This window comes from Oncorhynchus mykiss, chromosome 10, assembly GCF_057628025.1.
Source record: "Oncorhynchus mykiss isolate SJ-2025 chromosome 10, ASM5762802v1, whole genome shotgun sequence".
Classification (NCBI taxonomy): domain Eukaryota; kingdom Metazoa; phylum Chordata; class Actinopteri; order Salmoniformes; family Salmonidae; genus Oncorhynchus; species Oncorhynchus mykiss.
In genome coordinates, this window is record NC_143031.1 from 85,675,092 (window position 1) to 85,702,905 (window position 27,814).

A 27,814-nucleotide genomic window follows, 5' to 3' on the forward strand; every position below is an offset into this window, starting at 1 on the left:
TGTAGATATATATTACACTAGATGGGACTCACTGTGTAGATAAATATTACACTAGATGGGCCTCACTGTGTAGATATATATTACACTAGATGGGACTCACTGTGTAGATATATATTACACTAGATGGGACTCACTGTTTAAAACATATTAAACTAGATGGGACTCACTGTGTAAAACATATTAAACTAGATGGGACTCACTGTGTAGATATATATTACACTAGATGGGCCTCACTGTGTAGATATATATTACACTAGATGGGACTCACTGTGTAGATATATATTACACTAGATGGGACTCACTGTTTAAAACATATTACACTAGATAGGACTCACTGTGTAGAAATATTACACTAGATGGGACTCACTGTGTAGATATATATTACACTAGATGGGACTCACTGTGTAGATATATATTACACTAGATGGGACTCACTGTGTAAAACATATTACACTAGATGGGACTCACTGTGTAAAACATATTAAACTAGATGGGACTCACTGTGTAGATATATATTACACTAGATAGGACTCACTGTGTAGAAATATTACACTAGATGGGCCTCACTGTGTAAAACATATTACACTAGATGGGACTCACTGTGTAAAACATATTACACTAGATGGGACTCACTGTGTAAAACATATTAAACTAGATGGGACTCACTGTGTAGATATATATTACACTAGATAGGACTCACTGTGTAGATATATATTAAACTATATGGGACTCACTGTGTAGATATATATTACACTAGATGGGACTCACTGTGTAGATATATATTACACTAGATGGGCCACACTGTAAAACATATTAAACTAGATGGAACTCACTGTGTAGATATATATTAAACTAGATGGGACTCACTGTTTAAAACATATTAAACTATATGGGACTCACTGTGTAGATATATATTCAACTAGATGGGACTCACTGGGTAGATATGTATTAAACTAGATGGGACTCACTGTGTATATATATATATATATAGCCATCCTCTATAATAAGGGTGGCTATAGTCTATAAAGGTGACCAGAGGTGTATTCACTAGGACCCTAAAGGGGAGGGAACCTCCTGAATTTGTCCAATAGAAACTCTTGTTTTTGTTCCTAAACATCTTTTTGCTTCTGTTGCGAAACGTTTATCTACGGTGTGCTCTAATGAACACATCCCAGTTGTTTGTTCTGAGATCTCCTTGGTCTCACAGCAGGGGGTGAGAACCTTAATGGAAGGGTGAGATGGTCATTTAGGGTGGGGTGGTGACTGCCCCCCCCCCCCCAGCTGTGATAATGACTCCCGCTGGTTGGGGGGGGGGGGGGGGGGGGGTTAGAGGTGTGTGTGTGTGTGTGTGTGTGTGTGTACGCTCCAGGGGCAGGGGGCACCAGCAGGAACAGACGCTACCTGTCACCTGCCTAAACATAAGAGATGAATCTCCACTCCTCTCTTCTCCCTCTGTCTCTCTTTACACAATGAGCCTAATTCTGATTCCACGATGTTCCTGACACCAGTCCATTACTCTTATATCCAGGCAGTGAAATCTATGGGGTCACACATCGGGGAGAAGGGCAGAGTATATACATACTTGCTGTCACAGAAGACATTATGGCACAGCTGCAAAGAAGGGTCCTCTACCCACCTCTATGGGCTGGTCTTTATATTCTCCTGTCCAGCATGTAGCCCTCTATCCACCTCTATGGGCTAGTCTTTCTCTCTACTCTCCTGTCCAGTCCTCTATCCACCTCTATGGGCTGGTCTTTCTCTCTACTCTCCTGTCCAGTCCTCTATCCACCTCTATGGGCTGGTCTTTCTCTCTACTCTCCTGTCCAGTCCCTCTACCCACCTCTATGGGCTAGTCTTGCTCTCTACTCTCCTGTCCAGTCCTCTACCCACCTCTATGGGCTAGTCTTTCTCTCTACTCTCCTGTCCAGTCCTCCATCCACCTCTATGGGCTAGTCTCTCTCTACTCTCCTGTCCAGCATGTAGCTCTCTATCCACCTCTATGGGCTAGTCTTTCTCTCTACTCTCCTGTCCAGTCCTCTACCCACCTCTATGGGCTAGTCTTTCTCTCTACTCTCCTGTCCAGTCCTCTATCCACCTCTATGGGCTAGTCTTTCTCTCTACTCTCCTGTCCAGTCCTCTACCCACCTCTATGGGCTAGTCTTTCTCTCTACTCTCCTGTCCAGTCCTCCATCCACCTCTATGGGCTAGTCTCTCTCTACTCTCCTGTCCAGCATGTAGCCCTCTACCCACCTCTATGGGCCAGTCTTTCTCTCTACTCTCCTGTCCGCCCTCTACCCACCTCTATGGGCTAGTCTTTCTCTCTACTCTCCTGTCTAGCCCTCTACTCACCTCTATGGGCTAGTCTTTCTCTATATTCTCCTGTTCAGCATGTAGCCCTCTATCCACCTCTATGGGCTAGTCTTTCTCTCTACTCTCCTGTCCAGCTCTCTATCCACCTCTATGGGCTAGTCTTTCTCTCTACTCTCCTGTCTAGCCCTCTACCCACCTCTATGGGCTAGTCTTTCTCTCTACTCTCCTGTCCAGCATGTAGCCCTCTATCCACCTCTATGTGGCGTTAGTACTCAGTCACATGTCTTGCCCATCCTACAAAGAAGACCAATCAACCAATCCAGGCTCTTTACTGGTGAAAACCAGCATGTTGAAAGATGCTCATTAGACGGCATAGCTTTCACCTGGGTCAGGCAGTGTTTGAGAGGAGGACAGACTTGAATTGTCAACTGATGGGGGAAAAAGCCTGTGTATTTACCAGCTATAGTTTAATCTAATGAAAACAGGTGGCCCTCTTCATTCAGACAGACTCTCCATTCGGACAAACGGTGAGCAACTATTCACTTCTTCATATGATGTAGCGCAGGCCTGGGTGTCCCCACCCCCCCCCCAGCAAACACAGCTGATTAATTAATTAAACCATTCTAAACTGAAGATCAGGTGATTATTGGAGTCAGGTGTGTTAGCTGGGGCAAAAGTGCCCAGGCCTGGTGTATTGTGTATTTACAAAGTAAACACCACGTTTAAGCCCAAGGCGACAGAAACTAAGGGGGTAGTTGAACCTCTTGTGTGTGTTTTTTTTAGTTCATTAGGATCTCCGTTAGCTGTGACACATTTTAAAATAGATGGGGAGTACAGAACAGTTAAACAAGAACGACATAAAATTAAAACTTAAAAATATGTTTTCTTCCAGAGGTTAGAGCGGGAGTTTGAAACAAGATGAAGATTGTACTGGTCGTGGCTCTCGTCCTGCTGTATGTCTGTGAGTAAAACAACAGGACCCATAGGACTCTGGTCCAAAAAAATACAATGTCCCCAGCTAACAACAAATGTTCCCACACCTTTAGAGATGGTTCCCTTAAGTCATGTTTACATAGGAATGTACCCAGTACTTACCTAACCTACCCTCTCCTACCCAGTACTTACCTGACCTACCCTCTCCTACCTTACCTGCCTACCCAATACTCACCTAACCTACCCTCTCCTACCTTACCTGCCTACCCAGTACTTACCTAACCTACCCTCTTCTACCTTACCTGCCTACCCAGTACTTACCTAACCTACCCTCTTCTACCTTATCTGCCTACCCAGTACTTACCTAACCTACCTTCTCCTTCCTTACCTGCCTACCCAGTACTTACCTAACCTACCCTCTCCTACCTTACCTGCCTACCCAGTACTCACCTAACCTACCCTCTCCTGCCTACCCAGTACTCACCTAACCTACCCTCTCCTAGCTTACCTGCCTACCCAGTACTTACTTAACTTAGCACCACCTGGTGCGCTAACCAAAATACGGGGGATGGTTCGCCCAGGTCTTAGTGTGTGTGTGTATAGACAGTAAATACTACGGGTATATGTATGCCCGCAGGCCTCTTGCCTAAGCCCCCCCCCCCCCCCCCCCCCCGGGACGAAAACAGAATACAATGTCAATCAAAAACACACTGCGTCCTATTGACACACAATCAGAGTCCTAATCAGCTCTCTCTCAGCCACAACCAACACAGGACATACTAATCAGCTCTCTCAGCCACAACCAACACATGTTTCATGGGGAATGTCGGGAGAATGTTCCGGTGTCCAGTTTCACCTTACCCAGAACGTGGTTACCATGGGAATTGTTAACCCTCAGATAAAACTGGACACCGGAACATTCTCTCAGCATTCCCATGGTAACCGCGTTCTGGGTAAGTTCTGTTTGACATTAATGATGGAATTAATGAAGGATTCCAGCGTTTTTTAAGGGAATATTCTCCTAACTTTTTACGCCAAAACATGCTCAATAGGTTGTAGAAGCTTTTTTTTTTTCCAGGTTTAGAAGAAGCGACTGCTAAATGCTAACTCCTGTCCGTGTAAGCTGGTAGCATAGCTAGCATACAGTAATCGGTGGCGATAGTCAGGAGTTTTTTTTTTACTGTGATGCAGTTGATTGATGACAATGAACATGTATTGGGAGTTGACATCCATACAAGCGTTATACTCTGATTTTGTTACCTCGACATAGTGTGAAATACACACACAATAGGCTAAAATGTAGGCTAATTTAGCTGGGGGGAGGGGAGGGGGGCTTGACTTGCCTATTTTGAATAAAGGTTGAATATAAAAAAAGTAATGTATTTTCGTTTAGCTAGTTACTCGTAATTAGCTGGCTGGCGATCACTACGGGTGTGTTCCGGGTGACATCACAAACGGGTTCTTTCTACCAACGATTGTTAGGGAGGGGGGAGGGAGAACTAGACGCTCGAACATCCAAGGGAACGGTTCCGGGTGACATCACAAACGGGTTCTTTCTACCTACGATTGTTGGGGAGGGAGAACTAGACGCTCGAACATCCAAGGGAACGGTTCCGGGTGACATCACAAACGGGTTCTTTCTACCAACGATTGTTAGCTGGGGCCTCAACAACTGATGTTTCCACACAACGAGCACTATTGAACTTGTGCCCCCCCCCACTACTCTCTGTTGTGTAAATGTTAACCCTTCACCTCTCTCCTCCCCTCAGGGCTTCATAATGCCCACAGGTCTGACGTCAACCAACAAGGAAGTGTTTGTGATCAGGTCAGTCTATAATGTACTGGGGGGAGAAAAATCATGACGCCGCCCGATCGTGTTTGTGTACATGCACGTTGAAGATGGGGACCATTTTGTTGTAGATGGGCTGAAATATTCAAAACTGGGTTAGAGAAGTAACTTATCGTTCTGTCCATTTTCCAGGCTCTTCCTCTGGCCATTTCCAGGCTCCTATTCTCCCCTCTCTCGGTCTACTCCTGGCTGGTCTCTGTGATGGTTAAACTCCTCTTCTCCTCTCTGACCCTCATCTCCTCCTCCCTGTATTACACCGTCCTGCTCCTGCTTGCCGGGCCCTGCTGTATCGCCACCTTGTCTCTGTCTGTGCTAGTGTCCTGTCTCCGTGTAGTTATCTATATGGTTCACCTAGTGTTGGTGCTCTGTGCTCTGGCAGTGCTCGCCATCATGACTCCACACAAAATGGCCGACGTGAACGGACCCAAAATGGCTGACGTGAACGGACCCAAAATGGCTGACGTGAACGGACCCAAAATGGCTGACGTGAACGGACCCAAAATGGCTGACGTGAACGGACCCAAAATGGCTGACGTGAACGGACCCAAAATGGCTGACGTGAACGGACCCAAAATGGCTGACGTGAACGGACCCAAAATGGCTGACGTGAACGGACCCAAAATGGCTGACGTGAACGGACCCAAAATGGCTGACGTGAACGGACCCAAAATGGCTGACGTGAACGGACCCAAAATGGCTGACGTGAACGGACCCAAAATGGCCGACGTGAACGAACCCAAAATGGCCACCGGTGCCACTGCTCGTGACCAAACGTTCTACAACCAACTGAAACTGCAGCTCCGAGACTCTGACAAATCTGGGATCAGTGTTGGGTCGTAAAGGCTTCACAGCGAGGCCGAGGGCATCGTGTTAAGTCTGAAATACAGTTGATCAGTGTTTTTATTTGTTAAAGAATAAACTCCCTTCCTTTGTATCCTTTAGTCTGTTTGGTGAACTTTAGTCCCCATCATTTTAATAAAGTGAATGTGTTTTAAACTGTTTTTTTTTGGATTGTAACGTTTACACCTGGAAACTGAGATGTTTTATTGTTGTGTGTTTTTTTTTTGCTGTGAGCTGACTGAGACACAGAAATACTAGAATACACAATGGCTACCTAGACTGCTCTCATTCGTCTCGTCCCCCCCCCCCCCCCACCATCCAATTTTCTCTGTTCGTGCCCCTCTGCAGAGCGAGCGAGAGATTTGTGTCATTGTGTAGATTGTTTGTCTGTTTTCCTACTCAAGAACCTCCAAAGACACAAAACAGCTTCCAGAACCGGCCAATTAAGAGACTAAAGGCAGCGTTTTACACAGGCAGTCTTTTGACCAATCATATCAGCTCTGGAAAAATATCTGATGTGATTGGTCAAAAGACCAATTAGTGGGTGGGGGGGGGGGGGATATGAGACTTGGGCTACCTGTGTAAACGCTGCCTAATCCTAAAATCAGATTATGTTTTAACTCTGCACCTTTTTGTTTAAAGGGGAAATCTGTGATTTCTACATACATTGTTTAGGTTTTTTTTTTAAACTTAAATGAATGATATACACTGAAACATTAGGAACACCTTCCTGATATTGAGCTGCATTTCCTTCAGTCCTCAGTATACGGCATTCATACTGAGAGACTTTGCCATTTCTTCAAACAATCAACTTTTTATTTAATATTGATTTTTAATCATTGCAATAATGAAGCTAGTCGACCACACACTCTAAGTGTGTTGCCGGGAGCTTAACTGCATTACAGACAATGCAGAGTTCTTATTTCGTAGATCAAGAAATGCTTAGTCATGGCTGGTTCCACCCCTACCATGCAGATCCGGGGGGGGACACACACACAAATAGAGCAAAGTACAGAGAGGTCCTTGATGAAAACCTGCTCCAGAGCACTCAGGACCTCAGACTGGGGTGAAGGTTCACCTTCCAACAGGACAACGACCCAAAAGCACACAGCCAAGACAACGCAGGAGTGGCTTCACTACAAGTCTCTGAATGTCCAGAAGAGGCCCAGCCCTGAACCCGATCGAACATCTCTGTAGAGACCTGAAAATAGCTGTGCAGCGACGCTTCCCATCCAACCTGACAGAGCCTGAGAGGATCTGCAGAGAAGATATGGGAGAAACTCCCCAAATACAGGTGTGCCAAGCTTGTAGCATCATACCCAAGAAGACTCAAGGCTGTAATCACTGCCAAAGGTACTTCAACAACGTACTGAGTAAAGGATACTTATGTAAATGTGATATTTAATTTTTGTTTATTTTATAAATTTACAAAAATGTTAAAGGTTAAATGGTGTTGACACCAGGACTCATTAAGGATCAGGTTAAATGGTGTTGACACCAGGACTCATTAAGGATCAGGTTAAATGATGTTGAAACCAGGACTCATTAAGGATCAGGTTAAATGGAGACACCAGGACTCATTAAGGATCAGGTTAAATGGTGTTGACACCAGGACTCATTAAGGATCAGGTTAAATGGTGTTGACACCAGGACTCATTAAGGATCAGGTTAAATGGTGTTGACACCAGGACTCATTAAGGATCAGGTTAAATGGAGACACCAGGACTCATTAAGGATCGGGTTAAATGGAGACACCAGGACTCATTAAGGATCAGGTTAAATGGTGTTGACACCAGGACTCATTAAGGATCAGGTTAAATGGTGTTGACACCAGGACTCATTAAGGATCAGGTTAAATGGAGACACCAGGACTCATTAAGGATCAGGTTAAATGGAGACACCAGGACTCATTAAGGATCAGGTTAAATGGAGACACCAGGACTCATTAAGGATCAAGTTAAATGGTGTTGACACCAGGACTCATTAAGGATCGGGTTAAATGGTGTTGACACCAGGACTCATTAAGGATCAGGTTAAATGGAGACACCAGGACTCATTAAGGATCAGGTTAAATGGTGTTGACACCAGGACTCATTAAGGATCAGGTTAAATGGTGTTGACACCAGGACTCATTAAGGATCAGGTTAAATGGTGTTGACACCAGGACTCATTAAGGATCAGGTTAAATGGAGACACCAGGACTCATTAAGGATCAGGTTAAATGGTGTTGACACCAGGACTCATTAAGGATCAGGTTAAATGGAGACACCAGGACTCATTAAGGATCAGGTTAAATGGAGACACCAGGACTCATTAAGGACCAGGTTAAATGGAGACTCCAGGACTCATTAAGGATCAGGTTAAATGGTGTTGACACCAGGACTCATTAAGGATCAGGTTAAATGATGTTGAAACCAGGACTCATTAAGGATCAGGTTAAATGGAGACACCAGGACTCATTAAGGATCAGGTTAAATGGTGTTGACACCAGGACTCATTAAGGATCAGGTCACATGGTGTTGACACCAGGACTCATTAAGGATCAGGTTAAATGGTGTTGACACCAGGACTCATTAAGGATCAGGTTAAATGGAGACACCAGGACTCATTAAGGATCAGGTTAAATGGAGACACCAGGACTCATTAAGGATCAGGTTAAATGGTGACACCAGGACTCATTAAGGATCAGGTTAAATGGAGACACCAGGACTCATTAAGGATCAGGTTAAATGGAGACACCAGGACTCATTAAGGATCAAGTTAAATGGTGTTGACACCAGGACTCATTAAGGATCAGGTTAAATGGAGACACCAGGACTCATTAAGGATCAAGTTAAATGGTGTTGACACCAGGACTCATTAAGGATCAGGTTAAATGGTGTTGACACCAGGACTCATTAAGGATCAGGTTAAATGGAGACACCAGGACTCATTAAGGATCAGGTTAAATGGTGTTGACACCAGGACTCATTAAGGATCAGGTTAAATGGTGTTGACACCAGGACTCATTAAGGATCAGGTTAAATGGTGTTGACACCAGGACTCATTAAGGATCAGGTTAAATGGAGACACCAGGACTCATTAAGGATCAGGTTAAATGGTGTTGACACCAGGACTCATTAAGGATCAGGTTAAATGGAGACACCAGGACTCATTAAGGATCAGGTTAAATGGTGACACCAGGACTCATTAAGGATCAGGTTAAATTGAGACACCAGGACTCATTAAGGATCAGGTTAAATGGAGACACCAGGACTCATTAAGGATCAGGTTAAATGGAGACACCAGGACTCATTAAGGATCAGGTTAAATGGTGTTGACACCAGGACTCATTAAGGATCAGGTCAGATGGTGTTGACACCAGGACTCATTAAGGATCAGGTTAAATGGTGTTGACACCAGGACTCATTAAGGATCAGGTTAAATGTTGTTGACACCAGGACTCATTAAGGATCAGGTTAAATGGAGACACCAGGACTCATTAAGGATCAGGTTAAATGGTGTTGACACCAGGACTCATTAAGGATCAGGTTAAATGGTGTTGACACCAGGACTCATTAAGGATCAGGTTAAATGGTGTTGACACCAGGACTCATTAAGGATCAGGTTAAATGGTGTTGACACCAGGACTCATTAAGGATCAGGTTAAATGGTGTTGACACCAGGACTCATTAAGGATCAGGTTAAATGGTGTTGACACCAGGACTCATTAAGGATCAGGTTAAATGGAGACACCAGGACTCATTAAGGATCAGGTTAAATGGAGACACCAGGACTCATTAAGGATCAGGTTAAATGGAGACACCAGGACTCATTAAGGATCAGGTTAAATGGTGTTGACACCAGGACTCATTAAGGATCAGGTTAAATGGTGTTGACACTAGGACTCATTAAGGATCAGGTTAAATGGTGTTGACACCAGGACTCATTAAGGATCAGGTTAAATGGAGACACCAGGACTCATTAAGGATCAGGTTAAATGGTGTTGACACCAGGACTCATTAAGGATCAGGTTAAATGGAGACACCAGGACTCATTAAGGATCAGGTTAAATGGAGACACCAGGACTCATTAAGGATCAGGTCACATGGTGTTGACACCAGGACTCATTAAGGATCAGGTTAAATGGAGACACCAGGACTCATTAAGGATCAGGTTAAATGGAGACACCAGGACTCATTAAGGATCAGGTTAAATGGAGACACCAGGACTCATTAAGGATCAGGTTAAATGGAGAGACCAGGACTCATTAAGGATCAGGTCAGATGGAGACACCAAGACTCATTAAGGATCAGGTCAGATGGAGACACCAGGACTCATTAAGGATCAGGTCACATAGTGTTGACACCAGGACTCATTAAGGATCAGGTTAAATGGAGACACCAGGACTCATTAAGGATCAGGTCAGATGGAGACACCAGGACTCATTAAGGATCAGGTCACATGGTGTTGACACCAGGACTCATTAAGGATCAGGTTAAATGGAGACACCAGGACTCATTAAGGATCAGGTTAAATGGAGACACCAGGACTCATTAAGGATCAGGTTAAATGGTGTTGACACCAGGACTCATTAAGGATCAGGTTAAATGGTGTTGACACCAGGACTCATTAAGGATCAGGTTAAATGGTGTTGACACCAGGACTCATTAAGGATCAGGTTAAATGGTGTTGACACCAGGACTCATTAAGGATCAGGTTAAATGGTGTTGACACCAGGACTCATTAAGGATCAGGTTAAATGGAGACACCAGGACTCATTAAGGATCAGGTTAAATGGAGACACCAGGACTCATTAAGGATCAGGTTAAATGGTGACACCAGCACTCATTAAGGATCAGGTTAAATGGAGACACCAGGACTCATTAAGGATCAGGTTAAATGGAGACACCAGGACTCATTAAGGACCAGGTTAAATGGAGACTCCAGGACTCATTAAGGATCAGGTTAAATGGTGTTGACACCAGGACTCATTAAGGATCAGGTTAAATGATGTTGAAACCAGGACTCATTAAGGATCAGGTTAAATGGAGACACCAGGACTCATTAAGGATCAGGTTAAATGGTGTTGACACCAGGACTCATTAAGGATCAGGTCACATGGTGTTGACACCAGGACTCATTAAGGATCAGGTTAAATGGTGTTGACACCAGGACTCATTAAGGATCAGGTTAAATGGTGTTGACACCAGGACTCATTAAGGATCAGGTTAAATGGAGACACCAGGACTCATTAAGGATCAGGTTAAATGGAGACACCAGGACTCATTAAGGATCAGGTCACATGGTGTTGACACCAGGACTCATTAAGGATCAGGTTAAATGGAGACACCAGGACTCATTAAGGATCAGGTTAAATGGAGACACCAGGACTCATTAAGGATCAGGTTAAATGGAGACACCAGGACTCATTAAGGATCAGGTTAAATGGAGAGACCAGGACTCATTAAGGATCAGGTCAGATGGAGACACCAAGACTCATTAAGGATCAGGTCAGATGGAGACACCAGGACTCATTAAGGATCAGGTCACATAGTGTTGACACCAGGACTCATTAAGGATCAGGTTAAATGGAGACACCAGGACTCATTAAGGATCAGGTCAGATGGAGACACCAGGACTCATTAAGGATCAGGTCACATGGTGTTGACACCAGGACTCATTAAGGATCAGGTTAAATGGAGACACCAGGACTCATTAAGGATCAGGTTAAATGGAGACACCAGGACTCATTAAGGATCAGGTTAAATGGTGTTGACACCAGGACTCATTAAGGATCAGGTTAAATGGTGTTGACACCAGGACTCATTAAGGATCAGGTTAAACGGTGTTGACACCAGGACTCATTAAGGATCAGGTTAAATGGTGTTGACACCAGGACTCATTAAGGATCAGGTTAAATGGTGTTGACACCAGGACTCATTAAGGATCAGGTTAAATGGAGACACCAGGACTCATTAAGGATCAGGTTAAATGGAGACACCAGGACTCATTAAGGATCAGGTTAAATGGTGACACCAGCACTCATTAAGGATCAGGTTAAATGGAGACACCAGGACTCATTAAGGATCAGGTTAAATGGAGACACCAGGACTCATTAAGGACCAGGTTAAATGGAGACTCCAGGACTCATTAAGGATCAGGTTAAATGGTGTTGACACCAGGACTCATTAAGGATCAGGTTAAATGATGTTGAAACCAGGACTCATTAAGGATCAGGTTAAATGGAGACACCAGGACTCATTAAGGATCAGGTTAAATGGTGTTGACACCAGGACTCATTAAGGATCAGGTCACATGGTGTTGACACCAGGACTCATTAAGGATCAGGTTAAATGGTGTTGACACCAGGACTCATTAAGGATCAGGTTAAATGGAGACACCAGGACTCATTAAGGATCAGGTTAAATGGAGACACCAGGACTCATTAAGGATCAGGTTAAATGGTGACACCAGGACTCATTAAGGATCAGGTTAAATGGAGACACCAGGACTCATTAAGGATCAGGTTAAATGGTGTTGACACCAGGACTCATTAAGGATCAGGTTAAATGGTGTTGACACTAGGACTCATTAAGGATCAGGTTAAATGGTGTTGACACCAGGACTCATTAAGGATCAGGTTAAATGGAGACACCAGGACTCATTAAGGATCAGGTTAAATGGTGTTGACACCAGGACTCATTAAGGATCAGGTTAAATGGAGACACCAGGACTCATTAAGGATCAGGTTAAATGGAGACACCAGGACTCATTAAGGATCAGGTCACATGGTGTTGACACCAGGACTCATTAAGGATCAGGTTAAATGGAGACACCAGGACTCATTAAGGATCAGGTTAAATGGAGACACCAGGACTCATTAAGGATCAGGTTAAATGGAGACACCAGGACTCATTAAGGATCAGGTTAAATGGAGAGACCAGGACTCATTAAGGATCAGGTCAGATGGAGACACCAAGACTCATTAAGGATCAGGTCAGATGGAGACACCAGGACTCATTAAGGATCAGGTCACATAGTGTTGACACCAGGACTCATTAAGGATCAGGTTAAATGGAGACACCAGGACTCATTAAGGATCAGGTCAGATGGAGACACCAGGACTCATTAAGGATCAGGTCACATGGTGTTGACACCAGGACTCATTAAGGATCAGGTTAAATGGAGACACCAGGACTCATTAAGGATCAGGTTAAATGGAGACACCAGGACTCATTAAGGATCAGGTTAAATGGTGTTGACACCAGGACTCATTAAGGATCAGGTTAAATGGTGTTGACACCAGGACTCATTAAGGATCAGGTTAAATGGTGTTGACACCAGGACTCATTAAGGATCAGGTTAAATGGTGTTGACACCAGGACTCATTAAGGATCAGGTTAAATGGTGTTGACACCAGGACTCATTAAGGATCAGGTTAAATGGAGACACCAGGACTCATTAAGGATCAGGTTAAATGGAGACACCAGGACTCATTAAGGATCAGGTTAAATGGTGACACCAGCACTCATTAAGGATCAGGTTAAATGGAGACACCAGGACTCATTAAGGATCAGGTTAAATGGAGACACCAGGACTCATTAAGGACCAGGTTAAATGGAGACTCCAGGACTCATTAAGGATCAGGTTAAATGGTGTTGACACCAGGACTCATTAAGGATCAGGTTAAATGATGTTGAAACCAGGACTCATTAAGGATCAGGTTAAATGGAGACACCAGGACTCATTAAGGATCAGGTTAAATGGTGTTGACACCAGGACTCATTAAGGATCAGGTCACATGGTGTTGACACCAGGACTCATTAAGGATCAGGTTAAATGGTGTTGACACCAGGACTCATTAAGGATCAGGTTAAATGGTGTTGACACCAGGACTCATTAAGGATCAGGTTAAATGGAGACACCAGGACTCATTAAGGATCAGGTTAAATGGAGACACCAGGACTCATTAAGGATCAGGTCACATGGTGTTGACACCAGGACTCATTAAGGATCAGGTTAAATGGAGACACCAGGACTCATTAAGGATCAGGTTAAATGGAGACACCAGGACTCATTAAGGATCAGGTTAAATGGAGACACCAGGACTCATTAAGGATCAGGTTAAATGGAGAGACCAGGACTCATTAAGGATCAGGTCAGATGGAGACACCAAGACTCATTAAGGATCAGGTCAGATGGAGACACCAGGACTCATTAAGGATCAGGTCACATAGTGTTGACACCAGGACTCATTAAGGATCAGGTTAAATGGAGACACCAGGACTCATTAAGGATCAGGTCAGATGGAGACACCAGGACTCATTAAGGATCAGGTCACATGGTGTTGACACCAGGACTCATTAAGGATCAGGTTAAATGGAGACACCAGGACTCATTAAGGATCAGGTTAAATGGAGACACCAGGACTCATTAAGGATCAGGTTAAATGGTGTTGACACCAGGACTCATTAAGGATCAGGTTAAATGGTGTTGACACCAGGACTCATTAAGGATCAGGTTAAACGGTGTTGACACCAGGACTCATTAAGGATCAGGTTAAATGGTGTTGACACCAGGACTCATTAAGGATCAGGTTAAATGGTGTTGACACCAGGACTCATTAAGGATCAGGTTAAATGGAGACACCAGGACTCATTAAGGATCAGGTTAAATGGAGACACCAGGACTCATTAAGGATCAGGTTAAATGGTGACACCAGCACTCATTAAGGATCAGGTTAAATGGAGACACCAGGACTCATTAAGGATCAGGTTAAATGGAGACACCAGGACTCATTAAGGACCAGGTTAAATGGAGACTCCAGGACTCATTAAGGATCAGGTTAAATGGTGTTGACACCAGGACTCATTAAGGATCAGGTTAAATGATGTTGAAACCAGGACTCATTAAGGATCAGGTTAAATGGAGACACCAGGACTCATTAAGGATCAGGTTAAATGGTGTTGACACCAGGACTCATTAAGGATCAGGTCACATGGTGTTGACACCAGGACTCATTAAGGATCAGGTTAAATGGTGTTGACACCAGGACTCATTAAGGATCAGGTTAAATGGAGACACCAGGACTCATTAAGGATCAGGTTAAATGGAGACACCAGGACTCATTAAGGATCAGGTTAAATGGTGACACCAGGACTCATTAAGGATCAGGTTAAATGGAGACACCAGGACTCATTAAGGATCAGGTTAAATGGAGACACCAGGACTCATTAAGGATCAAGTTAAATGGTGTTGACACCAGGACTCATTAAGGATCGGGTTAAATGGTGTTGACACCAGGACTCATTAAGGATCAGGTTAAATGGAGACACCAGGACTCATTAAGGATCAGGTTAAATGGTGTTGACACCAGGACTCATTAAGGATCAGGTTAAATGGTGTTGAGACCAGGACTCATTAAGGATCAGGTTAAATGGTGTTGACACCAGGACTCATTAAGGATCAGGTTAAATGGAGACACCAGGACTCATTAAGGATCAGGTTAAATGGAGACACCAGGACTCATTAAGGATCAGGTTAAATGGTGTTGACACCAGGACTCATTAAGGATCAGGTTAAATGGTGTTGACACCAGGACTCATTAAGGATCAGGTCAGATGGTGTTGACACCAGGACTCATTAAGGATCAGGTTAAATGGTGTTGACACCAGGACTCATTAAGGATCAGGTTAAATGTTGTTGACACCAGGACTCATTAAGGATCAGGTTAAATGGAGACACCAGGACTCATTAAGGATCAGGTTAAATGGTGTTGACACCAGGACTCATTAAGGATCAGGTTAAATGGTGTTGACACCAGGACTCATTAAGGATCAGGTTAAATGGTGTTGACACCAGGACTCATTAAGGATCAGGTTAAATGGTGTTGACACCAGGACTCATTAAGGATCAGGTTAAATGGTGTTGACACAAGGACTCATTAAGGATCAGGTTAAATGGTGTTGACACCAGGACTCATTAAGGATCAGGTTAAATGGAGACACCAGGACTCATTAAGGATCAGGTTAAATGGAGACACCAGGACTCATTAAGGATCAGGTTAAATGGAGACACCAGGACTCATTAAGGATCAGGTTAAATGGTGTTGACACCAGGACTCATTAAGGATCAGGTTAAATGGTGTTGACACTAGGACTCATTAAGGATCAGGTTAAATGGTGTTGACACCAGGACTCATTAAGGATCAGGTTAAATGGAGACACCAGGACTCATTAAGGATCAGGTTAAATGGTGTTGACACCAGGACTCATTAAGGATCAGGTTAAATGGAGACACCAGGACTCATTAAGGATCAGGTTAAATGGAGACACCAGGACTCATTAAGGATCAGGTCACATGGTGTTGACACCAGGACTCATTAAGGATCAGGTTAAATGGAGACACCAGGACTCATTAAGGATCAGGTTAAATGGAGACACCAGGACTCATTAAGGATCAGGTTAAATGGAGACACCAGGACTCATTAAGGATCAGGTTAAATGGAGAGACCAGGACTCATTAAGGATCAGGTCAGATGGAGACACCAAGACTCATTAAGGATCAGGTCAGATGGAGACACCAGGACTCATTAAGGATCAGGTCACATAGTGTTGACACCAGGACTCATTAAGGATCAGGTTAAATGGAGACACCAGGACTCATTAAGGATCAGGTCAGATGGAGACACCAGGACTCATTAAGGATCAGGTCACATGGTGTTGACACCAGGACTCATTAAGGATCAGGTTAAATGGAGACACCAGGACTCATTAAGGATCAGGTTAAATGGAGACACCAGGACTCATTAAGGATCAGGTTAAATGGTGTTGACACCAGGACTCATTAAGGATCAGGTTAAATGGTGTTGACACCAGGACTCATTAAGGATCAGGTTAAATGGTGTTGACACCAGGACTCATTAAGGATCAGGTTAAATGGTGTTGACACCAGGACTCATTAAGGATCAGGTTAAATGGTGTTGACACCAGGACTCATTAAGGATCAGGTTAAATGGAGACACCAGGACTCATTAAGGATCAGGTTAAATGGAGACACCAGGACTCATTAAGGATCAGGTTAAATGGTGACACCAGCACTCATTAAGGATCAGGTTAAATGGAGACACCAGGACTCATTAAGGATCAGGTTAAATGGAGACACCAGGACTCATTAAGGACCAGGTTAAATGGAGACTCCAGGACTCATTAAGGATCAGGTTAAATGGTGTTGACACCAGGACTCATTAAGGATCAGGTTAAATGATGTTGAAACCAGGACTCATTAAGGATCAGGTTAAATGGAGACACCAGGACTCATTAAGGATCAGGTTAAATGGTGTTGACACCAGGACTCATTAAGGATCAGGTCACATGGTGTTGACACCAGGACTCATTAAGGATCAGGTTAAATGGTGTTGACACCAGGACTCATTAAGGATCAGGTTAAATGGTGTTGACACAAGGACTCATTAAGGATCAGGTTAAATGGTGTTGACACCAGGACTCATTAAGGATCAGGTTAAATGGAGACACCAGGACTCATTAAGGATCAGGTTAAATGGAGACACCAGGACTCATTAAGGATCAGGTTAAATGGAGACACCAGGACTCATTAAGGATCAGGTTAAATGGTGTTGACACCAGGACTCATTAAGGATCAGGTTAAATGGTGTTGACACTAGGACTCATTAAGGATCAGGTTAAATGGTGTTGACACCAGGACTCATTAAGGATGAGGTTAAATGGAGACACCAGGACTCATTAAGGATCAGGTTAAATGGTGTTGACACCAGGACTCATTAAGGATCAGGTTAAATGGAGACACCAGGACTCATTAAGGATCAGGTTAAATGGAGACACCAGGACTCATTAAGGATCAGGTCACATGGTGTTGACACCAGGACTCATTAAGGATCAGGTTAAATGGAGACACCAGGACTCATTAAGGATCAGGTTAAATGGAGACACCAGGACTCATTAAGGATCAGGTTAAATGGAGACACCAGGACTCATTAAGGATCAGGTTAAATGGAGAGACCAGGACTCATTAAGGATCAGGTCAGATGGAGACACCAAGACTCATTAAGGATCAGGTCAGATGGAGACACCAGGACTCATTAAGGATCAGGTCACATAGTGTTGACACCAGGACTCATTAAGGATCAGGTTAAATGGAGACACCAGGACTCATTAAGGATCAGGTCAGATGGAGACACCAGGACTCATTAAGGATCAGGTCACATGGTGTTGACACCAGGACTCATTAAGGATCAGGTTAAATGGAGACACCAGGACTCATTAAGGATCAGGTTAAATGGAGACACCAGGACTCATTAAGGATCAGGTTAAATGGTGTTGACACCAGGACTCATTAAGGATCAGGTTAAATGGTGTTGACACCAGGACTCATTAAGGATCAGGTTAAATGGTGTTGACACCAGGACTCATTAAGGATCAGGTTAAATGGTGTTGACACCAGGACTCATTAAGGATCAGGTTAAATGGTGTTGACACCAGGACTCATTAAGGATCAGGTTAAATGGAGACACCAGGACTCATTAAGGATCAGGTTAAATGGAGACACCAGGACTCATTAAGGATCAGGTTAAATGGTGACACCAGCACTCATTAAGGATCAGGTTAAATGGAGACACCAGGACTCATTAAGGATCAGGTTAAATGGAGACACCAGGACTCATTAAGGACCAGGTTAAATGGAGACTCCAGGACTCATTAAGGATCAGGTTAAATGGTGTTGACACCAGGACTCATTAAGGATCAGGTTAAATGATGTTGAAACCAGGACTCATTAAGGATCAGGTTAAATGGAGACACCAGGACTCATTAAGGATCAGGTTAAATGGTGTTGACACCAGGACTCATTAAGGATCAGGTCACATGGTGTTGACACCAGGACTCATTAAGGATCAGGTTAAATGGTGTTGACACCAGGACTCATTAAGGATCAGGTTAAATGGAGACACCAGGACTCATTAAGGATCAGGTTAAATGGAGACACCAGGACTCATTAAGGATCAGGTTAAATGGTGTTGACACCAGGACTCATTAAGGATCAGGTTAAATGGTGTTGACACCAGGACTCATTAAGGATCAGGTTAAATGGAGACACCAGGACTCATTAAGGATCAGGTTAAATGGAGACACCAGGACTCATTAAGGATCAGGTTAAATGGTGACACCAGCACTCATTAAGGATCAGGTTAAATGGAGACACCAGGACTCATTAAGGATCAGGTTAAATGGAGACACCAGGACTCATTAAGGACCAGGTTAAATGGAGACTCCAGGACTCATTAAGGATCAGGTTAAATGGTGTTGACACCAGGACTCATTAAGGATCAGGTTAAATGATGTTGAAACCAGGACTCATTAAGGATCAGGTTAAATGGAGACACCAGGACTCATTAAGGATCAGGTTAAATGGTGTAGACACCAGGACTCATTAAGGATCAGGTCACATGGTGTTGACACCAGGACTCATTAAGGATCAGGTTAAATGGTGTTGACACCAGGACTCATTAAGGATCAGGTTAAATGGTGTTGACACCAGGACTCATTAAGGATCAGGTTAAATGGTGTTGACACTAGGACTCATTAAGGATCAGGTTAAATGGTGTTGACACCAGGACTCATTAAGGATCAGGTTAAATGTAGACACCAGGACTCATTAAGGATCAGGTTAAATGGTGTTGACACCAGGACTCATTAAGGATCAGGTTAAATGGTGTTGACACCAGGACTCATTAAGGATCAGGTCACATGGTGTTGACACCAGGACTCATTAAGGATCAGGTTAAATGGTGTTGACACCAGGACTCATTAAGGATCAGGTTAAATGGAGACACCAGGACTCATTAAGGATCAGGTTAAATGGAGACACCAGGACTCATTAAGGATCAGGTTAAATGGTGACACCAGGACTCATTAAGGATCAGGTTAAATGGAGACACCAGGACTCATTAAGGATCAGGTTAAATGGAGACACCAGGACTCATTAAGGATCAAGTTAAATGGTGTTGACACCAGGACTCATTAAGGATCGGGTTAAATGGTGTTGACACCAGGACTCATTAAGGATTAGGTTAAATGGAGACACCAGGACTCATTAAGGATCAGGTTAAATGGTGTTGACACCAGGACTCATTAAGGATCAGGTTAAATGGTGTTGACACCAGGACTCATTAAGGATCAGGTTAAATGGTGTTGACACCAGGACTCATTAAGGATCAGGTTAAATGGAGACACCAGGACTCATTAAGGATCAGGTTAAATGGAGACACCAGGACTCATTAAGGATCAGGTTAAATGGTGACACGCGGACTCATTAAGGATCAGGTTAAATGGAGATACCAGGACTCATTAAGGATCAGGTTAAATGGAGACACCAGGACTCATTAAGGATCAGGTTAAATGGAGACACCAGGACTCATTAAGGATCAGGTTAAATGGTGTTGACACCAGGACTCATTAAGGATCAGGTTAAATGGTGTTGACACCAGGACTCATTAAGGATCAGGTTAATTGGAGACACCAGGACTCATTAAGGATCAGGTTAAATGGTGTTGACACCAGGACTCATTAAGGATCAGGTTAAATGGTGTTGACACCAGGACTCATTAAGGATCAGGTTAAATGGTGTTGACACCAGGACTCATTAAGGATCAGGTTAATTGGAGACACCAGGACTCATTAAGGATCAGGTTAAATGGTGTTGACACCAGGACTCATTAAGGATCAGGTTAAATGGTGTTGACACCAGGACTCATTAAGGATCAGGTTAAATGGAGACACCAGGACTCATTAAGGATCAGGTTAAATGGTATTGACACCAGGACTCATTAAGGATCAGGTTAATTGGTGTTGACACCAGGACTCATTAAGGATCAGGTTAAATGGTGTTGACACCAGGACTCATTAAGGATCAGGTTAAATGGTGTTGACACCAGGACTCATTAAGGATCAGGTTAAATGGAGACACCAAGACTCATTAAGGATCAGGTTAAATGGTGTTGACACCAGGACTCATTAAGGATCAGGTTAAATGGTGTTGACACCAGGACTCATTAAGGATCAGGTTAAATGGTGTTGACACCAGGACTCATTAAGGATCAGGTTAAATGGAGACACCAGGACTCATTAAGGATCAGGTTAAATGGAGACACCAGGACTCATTAAGGATCAGGTTAAATGGAGACACCAGGACTCATTAAGGATCAGGTTAAATGGTGTTGACACCAGGACTCATTAAGGATCAGGTTAAATGGTGTTGACACCAGGACTCATTAAGGATCAGGTTAAATGGTGTTGACATTAGGACTCATTAAGGATCAGGTTAAATGGTGTTGACACCAGGACTCATTAAGGATCAGGTTAAATGTAGACACCAGGACTCATTAAGGATCAGGTTAAATGGTGTTGACACCAGGACTCATTAAGGATCAGGTTTAATGGAGACACCAGGACTCATTAAGGATCAGGTTAAATGGAGATACCAGGACTCATTAAGGATCAGGTTAAATGGTGTTGATACCAGGACCCATTAAGGATCAGGTTAAATGGAGACACCAGGACTCATTAAGGATCAGGTTAAATGGAGACACCAGGACTCATTAAGGATCAGGTCACATGGTGTTGACACCAGGACTCATTAAGGATCAGGTTAAATGTTGACACCAGGACTCATTAAGGATCAGGTTAAATGGAGACACCAGGACTCATTAAGGATCAGGTTAAAATGGAGACACCAGGACTCATTAAGGATCAGGTTAAATGGAGACACCAGGACTCATTAAGGATCAGGTCAGATGGAGACACCAGGACTCATTAAGGATAAGGTCAAATGGAGACACCAGGACTCATTAAGGATCAGGTCACATGGTGTTGACACCAGGACTCATTAAGGATCAGGTTAAATGGAGACACCAGGACTCATTAAGGATCAGGTCAGATGGAGACACCAGGACTCATTAAGGATCAGGTCACATGGTGTTGACACCAGGACTCATTAAGGATCAGGTTAAATGGAGACACCAGGACTCATTAAGGATCAGGTTAAATGGAGACACCAGGACTCATTAAGGATCAGGTTAAATGGAGACACCAGGACTCATTAAGGATCAGGTTAAATAGAGACACCAGGACTCATTAAGGATCAGGTTAAATGGAGACACCAGGACTCATTAAGGATCAGGTTAAATGGTGTTGACACCAGGACTCATTAAGGATCAGGTTAAATGGTGTTGACACCAGGACTCATTAAGGATCAGGTTAAATGGTGTTGACACCAGGACTCATTAAGGATCAGGTTAAATGGTGTTGACACCAGGACTCATTAAGGATCAGGTTAAATGGTGTTGACACCAGGACTCATTAAGGATCAGGTTAAATGGAGACACCAGGACTCATTAAGGATCAGGTTAAATGGAGACACCAGGACTCATTAAGGATCAGGTTAAATGGTGACACCAGCACTCATTAAGGATCAGGTTAAATGGAGACACCAGGACTCATTAAGGATCAGGTTAAATGGAGACACCAGGACTCATTAAGGACCAGGTTAAATGGAGACTCCAGGACTCATTAAGGATCAGGTTAAATGGTGTTGACACCAGGACTCATTAAGGATCAGGTTAAATGATGTTGAAACCAGGACTCATTAAGGATCAGGTTAAATGGAGACACCAGGACTCATTAAGGATCAGGTTAAATGGTGTTGACACCAGGACTCATTAAGGATCAGGTCACATGGTGTTGACACCAGGACTCATTAAGGATCAGGTTAAATGGTGTTGACACCAGGACTCATTAAGGATCAGGTTAAATGGTGTTGACACCAGGACTCATTAAGGATCAGGTTAAATGGTGTTGACACTAGGACTCATTAAGGATCAGGTTAAATGGTGTTGACACCAGGACTCATTAAGGATCAGGTTAAATGTAGACACCAGGACTCATTAAGGATCAGGTTAAATGGTGTTGACACCAGGACTCATTAAGGATCAGGTTAAATGGTGTTGACACCAGGACTCATTAAGGATCAGGTTAAATGGAGACACCAGGACTCATTAAGGATCAGGTTAAATGGAGACACCAGGACTCATTAAGGATCAGGTTAAATGGTGACACCAGCACTCATTAAGGATCAGGTTAAATGGAGACACCAGGACTCATTAAGGATCAGGTTAAATGGAGACACCAGGACTCATTAAGGACCAGGTTAAATGGAGACTCCAGGACTCATTAAGGATCAGGTTAAATGGTGTTGACACCAGGACTCATTAAGGATCAGGTTAAATGATGTTGAAACCAGGACTCATTAAGGATCAGGTTAAATGGAGACACCAGGACTCATTAAGGATCAGGTTAAATGGTGTTGACACCAGGACTCATTAAGGATCAGGTCACATGGTGTTGACACCAGGACTCATTAAGGATCAGGTTAAATGGTGTTGACACCAGGACTCATTAAGGATCAGGTTAAATGGAGACACCAGGACAAATTAAGGATCAGGTTAAATGGTGACACGCGGACTCATTAAGGATCAGGTTAAATGGAGATACCAGGACTCATTAAGGATCAGGTTAAATGGAGACACCAGGACTCATTAAGGGTCAGGTTAAATGGAGACACCAGGACTCATTAAGGATCAGGTTAAATGGTGTTGACACCAGGACTCATTAAGGATCAGGTTAAATGGTGTTGACACCAGGACTCATTAAGGATCAGGTTAATTGGAGACACCAGGACTCATTAAGGATCAGGTTAAATGGTGTTGACACCAGGACTCATTAAGGATCAGGTTAAATGGTGTTGACACCAGGACTCATTAAGGATCAGGTTAAATGGTGTTGACACCAGGACTCATTAAGGATCAGGTTAATTGGAGACACCAGGACTCATTAAGGATCAGGTTAAATGGTGTTGACACCAGGACTCATTAAGGATCAGGTTAAATGGTGTTGACACCAGGACTCATTAAGGATCAGGTTAAATGGAGACACCAGGACTCATTAAGGATCAGGTTAAATGGTATTGACACCAGGACTCATTAAGGATCAGGTTAATTGGTGTTGACACCAGGACTCATTAAGGATCAGGTTAAATGGTGTTGACACCAGGACTCATTAAGGATCAGGTTAAATGGTGTTGACACCAGGACTCATTAAGGATCAGGTTAAATGGAGACACCAGGACTCATTAAGGATCAGGTTAAATGGTGTTGACACCAGGACTCATTAAGGATCAGGTTAAATGGTGTTGACACCAGGACTCATTAAGGAGCAGGTTAAATGGTGTTGACACCAGGACTCATTAAGGATCAGGTTAAATGGAGACACCAGGACTCATTAAGGATCAGGTTAAATGGAGACACCAGGACTCATTAAGGATCAGGTTAAATGGAGACACCAGGACTCATTAAGGATCAGGTTAAATCGTGTTGACACCAGGACTCATTAAGGATCAGGTTAAATGGTGTTGACACCAGGACTCATTAAGGATCAGGTTAAATGGTGTTGACACCAGGACTCATTAAGGATCAGGTTAAATGGTGTTGACACCAGGACTCATTAAGGATCAGGTTAAATGTAGACACCAGGACTCATTAAGGATCAGGTTAAATGGTGTTGACACCAGGACTCATTAAGGATCAGGTTTAATGGAGACACCAGGACTCATTAAGGATCAGGTTAAATGGAGATACCAGGACTCATTAAGGATCAGGTTAAATGGTGTTGATACCAGGACCCATTAAGGATCAGGTTAAATGGAGACACCAGGACTCATTAAGGATCAGGTTAAATGGAGACACCAGGACTCATTAAGGATCAGGTCAGATGGAGACACCAGGACTCATTAAGGATCAGGTCACATGGTGTTGACACCAGGACTCATTAAGGATCAGGTTAAATGGAGACACCAGGACTCATTAAGGATCAGGTTAAATGGAGACACAAGGACTCATTAAGGATCAGGTTAAATGGAGACACCAGGACTCATTAAGGATCAGGTTAAATAGAGACACCAGGACTCATTAAGGATCAGGTTAAATGGAGACACCAGGACTCATTAAGGATCAGGTTAAATGGTGTTGACACCAGGACTCATTAAGGATCAGGTTAAATGGTGTTGACACCAGGACTCATTAAGGATCAGGTTAAATGGTGTTGACACCAGGACTCATTAAGGATCAGGTTAAATGGTGTTGACACCAGGACTCATTAAGGATCAGGTTAAATGGTGTTGACACCAGGACTCATTAAGGATCAGGTTAAATGGAGACACCAGGACTCATTAAGGATCAGGTTAAATGGAGACACCAGGACTCATTAAGGATCAGGTTAAATGGTGACACCAGCACTCATTAAGGATCAGGTTAAATGGAGACACCAGGACTCATTAAGGATCAGGTTAAATGGAGACACCAGGACTCATTAAGGACCAGGTTAAATGGAGACTCCAGGACTCATTAAGGATCAGGTTAAATGGTGTTGACACCAGGACTCATTAAGGGTCAGGTTAAATGATGTTGAAACCAGGACTCATTAAGGATCAGGTTAAATGGAGACACCAGGACTCATTAAGGATCAGGTTAAATGGTGTTGACACCAGGACTCATTAAGGATCAGGTCACATGGTGTTGACACCAGGACTCATTAAGGATCAGGTTAAATGGTGTTGACACCAGGACTCATTAAGGATCAGGTTAAATGGTGTTGACACCAGGACTCATTAAGGATCAGGTTAAATGGTGTTGACACTAGGACTCATTAAGGATCAGGTTAAATGGTGTTGACACCAGGACTCATTAAGGATCAGGTTAAATGGAGACACCAGGACTCATTAAGGATCAGGTTAAATGGTGTTGACACCAGGACTCATTAAGGATCAGGTTAAATGGTGTTGACACCAGGACTCATTAAGGATCAGGTTAAATGGAGACACCAGGACTCATTAAGGATCAGGTTAAATGGAGACACCAGGACTCATTAAGGATCAGGTTAAATGGTGACACCAGCACTCATTAAGGATCAGGTTAAATGGAGACACCAGGACTCATTAAGGATCAGGTTAAATGGAGACACCAGGACTCATTAAGGACCAGGTTAAATGGTGTTGACACCAGGACTCATTAAGGATCAGGTTAAATGGTGTTGACACCAGGACTCATTAAGGATCAGGTTAAATGTAGACACCAGGACTCATTAAGGATCAGGTTAAATGGTGTTGACACCAGGACTCATTAAGGATCAGGTTAAATGGTGTTGACACCAGGACTCATTAAGGATCAGGTTAAATGGTGTTGACACCAGGACTCATTAAGGATCAGGTTAAATGGTGTTGACACCAGGACTCATTAAGGATCAGGTTAAATGTAGACACCAGGACTCATTAAGGATCAGGTTAAATGGTGTTGACACCAGGACTCATTAAGGATCAGGTTTAATGGAGACACCAGGACTCATTAAGGATCAGGTTAAATGGAGATACCAGGACTCATTAAGGATCAGGTTAAATGGTGTTGATACCAGGACCCATTAAGGATCAGGTTAAATGGTGTTGACACCAGGACTCATTAAGGATCAGGTTAAATGGTGTTGACACCAGGACTCATTAAGGATCAGGTTAAATGGTGTTGACACCAGGACTCATTAAGGATCAGGTTAATTGGAGACACCAGGACTCATTAAGGATCAGGTTAAATGGTGTTGACACCAGGACTCATTAAGGATCAGGTTAAATGGTGTTGACACCAGGACTCATTAAGGATCAGGTTAAATGGAGACACCAGGACTCATTAAGGATCAGGTTAAATGGTATTGACACCAGGACTCATTAAGGATCAGGTTAATTGGTGTTGACACCAGGACTCATTAAGGATCAGGTTAAATGGTGTTGACACCAGGACTCATTAAGGATCAGGTTAAATGGTGTTGACACCAGGACTCATTAAGGATCAGGTTAAATGGAGACACCAGGACTCATTAAGGATCAGGTTAAATGGTGTTGACACCAGGACTCATTAAGGATCAGGTTAAATGGAGACACCAGGACTCATTAAGGATCAGGTTAAATGGAGACACCAGGACTCATTAAGGATCAGGTTAAATGGAGACACCAGGACTCATTAAGGATCAGGTTAAATCGTGTTGACACCAGGACTCATTAAGGATCAGGTTAAATGGTGTTGACACCAGGACTCATTAAGGATCAGGTTAAATGGTGTTGACACCAGGACTCATTAAGGATCAGGTTAAATGGTGTTGACACCAGGACTCATTAAGGATCAGGTTAAATGTAGACACCAGGACTCATTAAGGATCAGGTTAAATGGTGTTGACACCAGGACTCATTAAGGATCAGGTTTAATGGAGACACCAGGACTCATTAAGGATCAGGTTAAATGGAGATACCAGGACTCATTAAGGATCAGGTTAAATGGTGTTGATACCAGGACCCATTAAGGATCAGGTTAAATGGAGACACCAGGACTCATTAAGGATCAGGTTAAATGGAGACACCAGGACTCATTAAGGATCAGGTCAGATGGAGACACCAGGACTCATTAAGGATCAGGTCACATGGTGTTGACACCAGGACTCATTAAGGATCAGGTTAAATGGAGACACCAGGACTCATTAAGGATCAGGTTAAATGGAGACACCAGGACTCATTAAGGATCAGGTTAAATGGAGACACCAGGACTCATTAAGGATCAGGTTAAATAGAGACACCAGGACTCATTAAGGATCAGGTTAAATGGAGACACCAGGACTCATTAAGGATCAGGTTAAATGGTGTTGACACCAGGACTCATTAAGGATCAGGTTAAATGGTGTTGACACCAGGACTCATTAAGGATCAGGTTAAATGGTGTTG

At 43.4% G+C, this 27,814-nt stretch overlaps 1 protein-coding gene across 2 annotated transcripts; it reads left to right on the forward strand.

Moving 5' to 3' along the window:
• The first annotated feature begins 2,653 nt into the window (after positions 1-2,653).
• Positions 2,654-6,026, forward strand: LOC110515659 (uncharacterized). Of its 2 annotated transcripts, XM_090188325.1 has the most exons (4): positions 2,654-2,837; positions 3,203-3,271; positions 5,013-5,068; positions 5,225-6,026. In XM_090188325.1, exons 2-4 carry the CDS (start codon positions 3,229-3,231, stop codon positions 5,930-5,932), a joined length of 807 nt encoding a protein of 268 aa, XP_090044451.1. In that variant the 5' UTR covers positions 2,654-2,837; positions 3,203-3,228; the 3' UTR covers positions 5,933-6,026. The 2 variants fall into 2 exon arrangements, with proteins under 2 accessions (XP_090044451.1, XP_090044452.1); XM_090188326.1 differs by lacking the exon at positions 5,013-5,068 and having other exon boundaries at positions 2,707-2,837; positions 5,472-6,026.
• The last annotated feature ends 21,788 nt before the right edge of the window (positions 6,027-27,814 follow it).

Excerpts from the sequence above, each read along its gene's own strand:
- LOC110515659 (XM_090188325.1), top strand. The coding sequence starts at position 3,229 with ATGAAGATTGTACTGGTCGTGGCTCTCGTCCTGCTGTATGTCT. Across the intron at positions 3,272-5,012 it reads TCTCGTCCTGCTGTATGTCT|GGCTTCATAATGCCCACAGG; the intron begins GTGAGTAAAACA and ends TCCTCCCCTCAG. Across the intron at positions 5,069-5,224 it reads AAGGAAGTGTTTGTGATCAG|GCTCTTCCTCTGGCCATTTC; the intron begins GTCAGTCTATAA and ends TCCATTTTCCAG.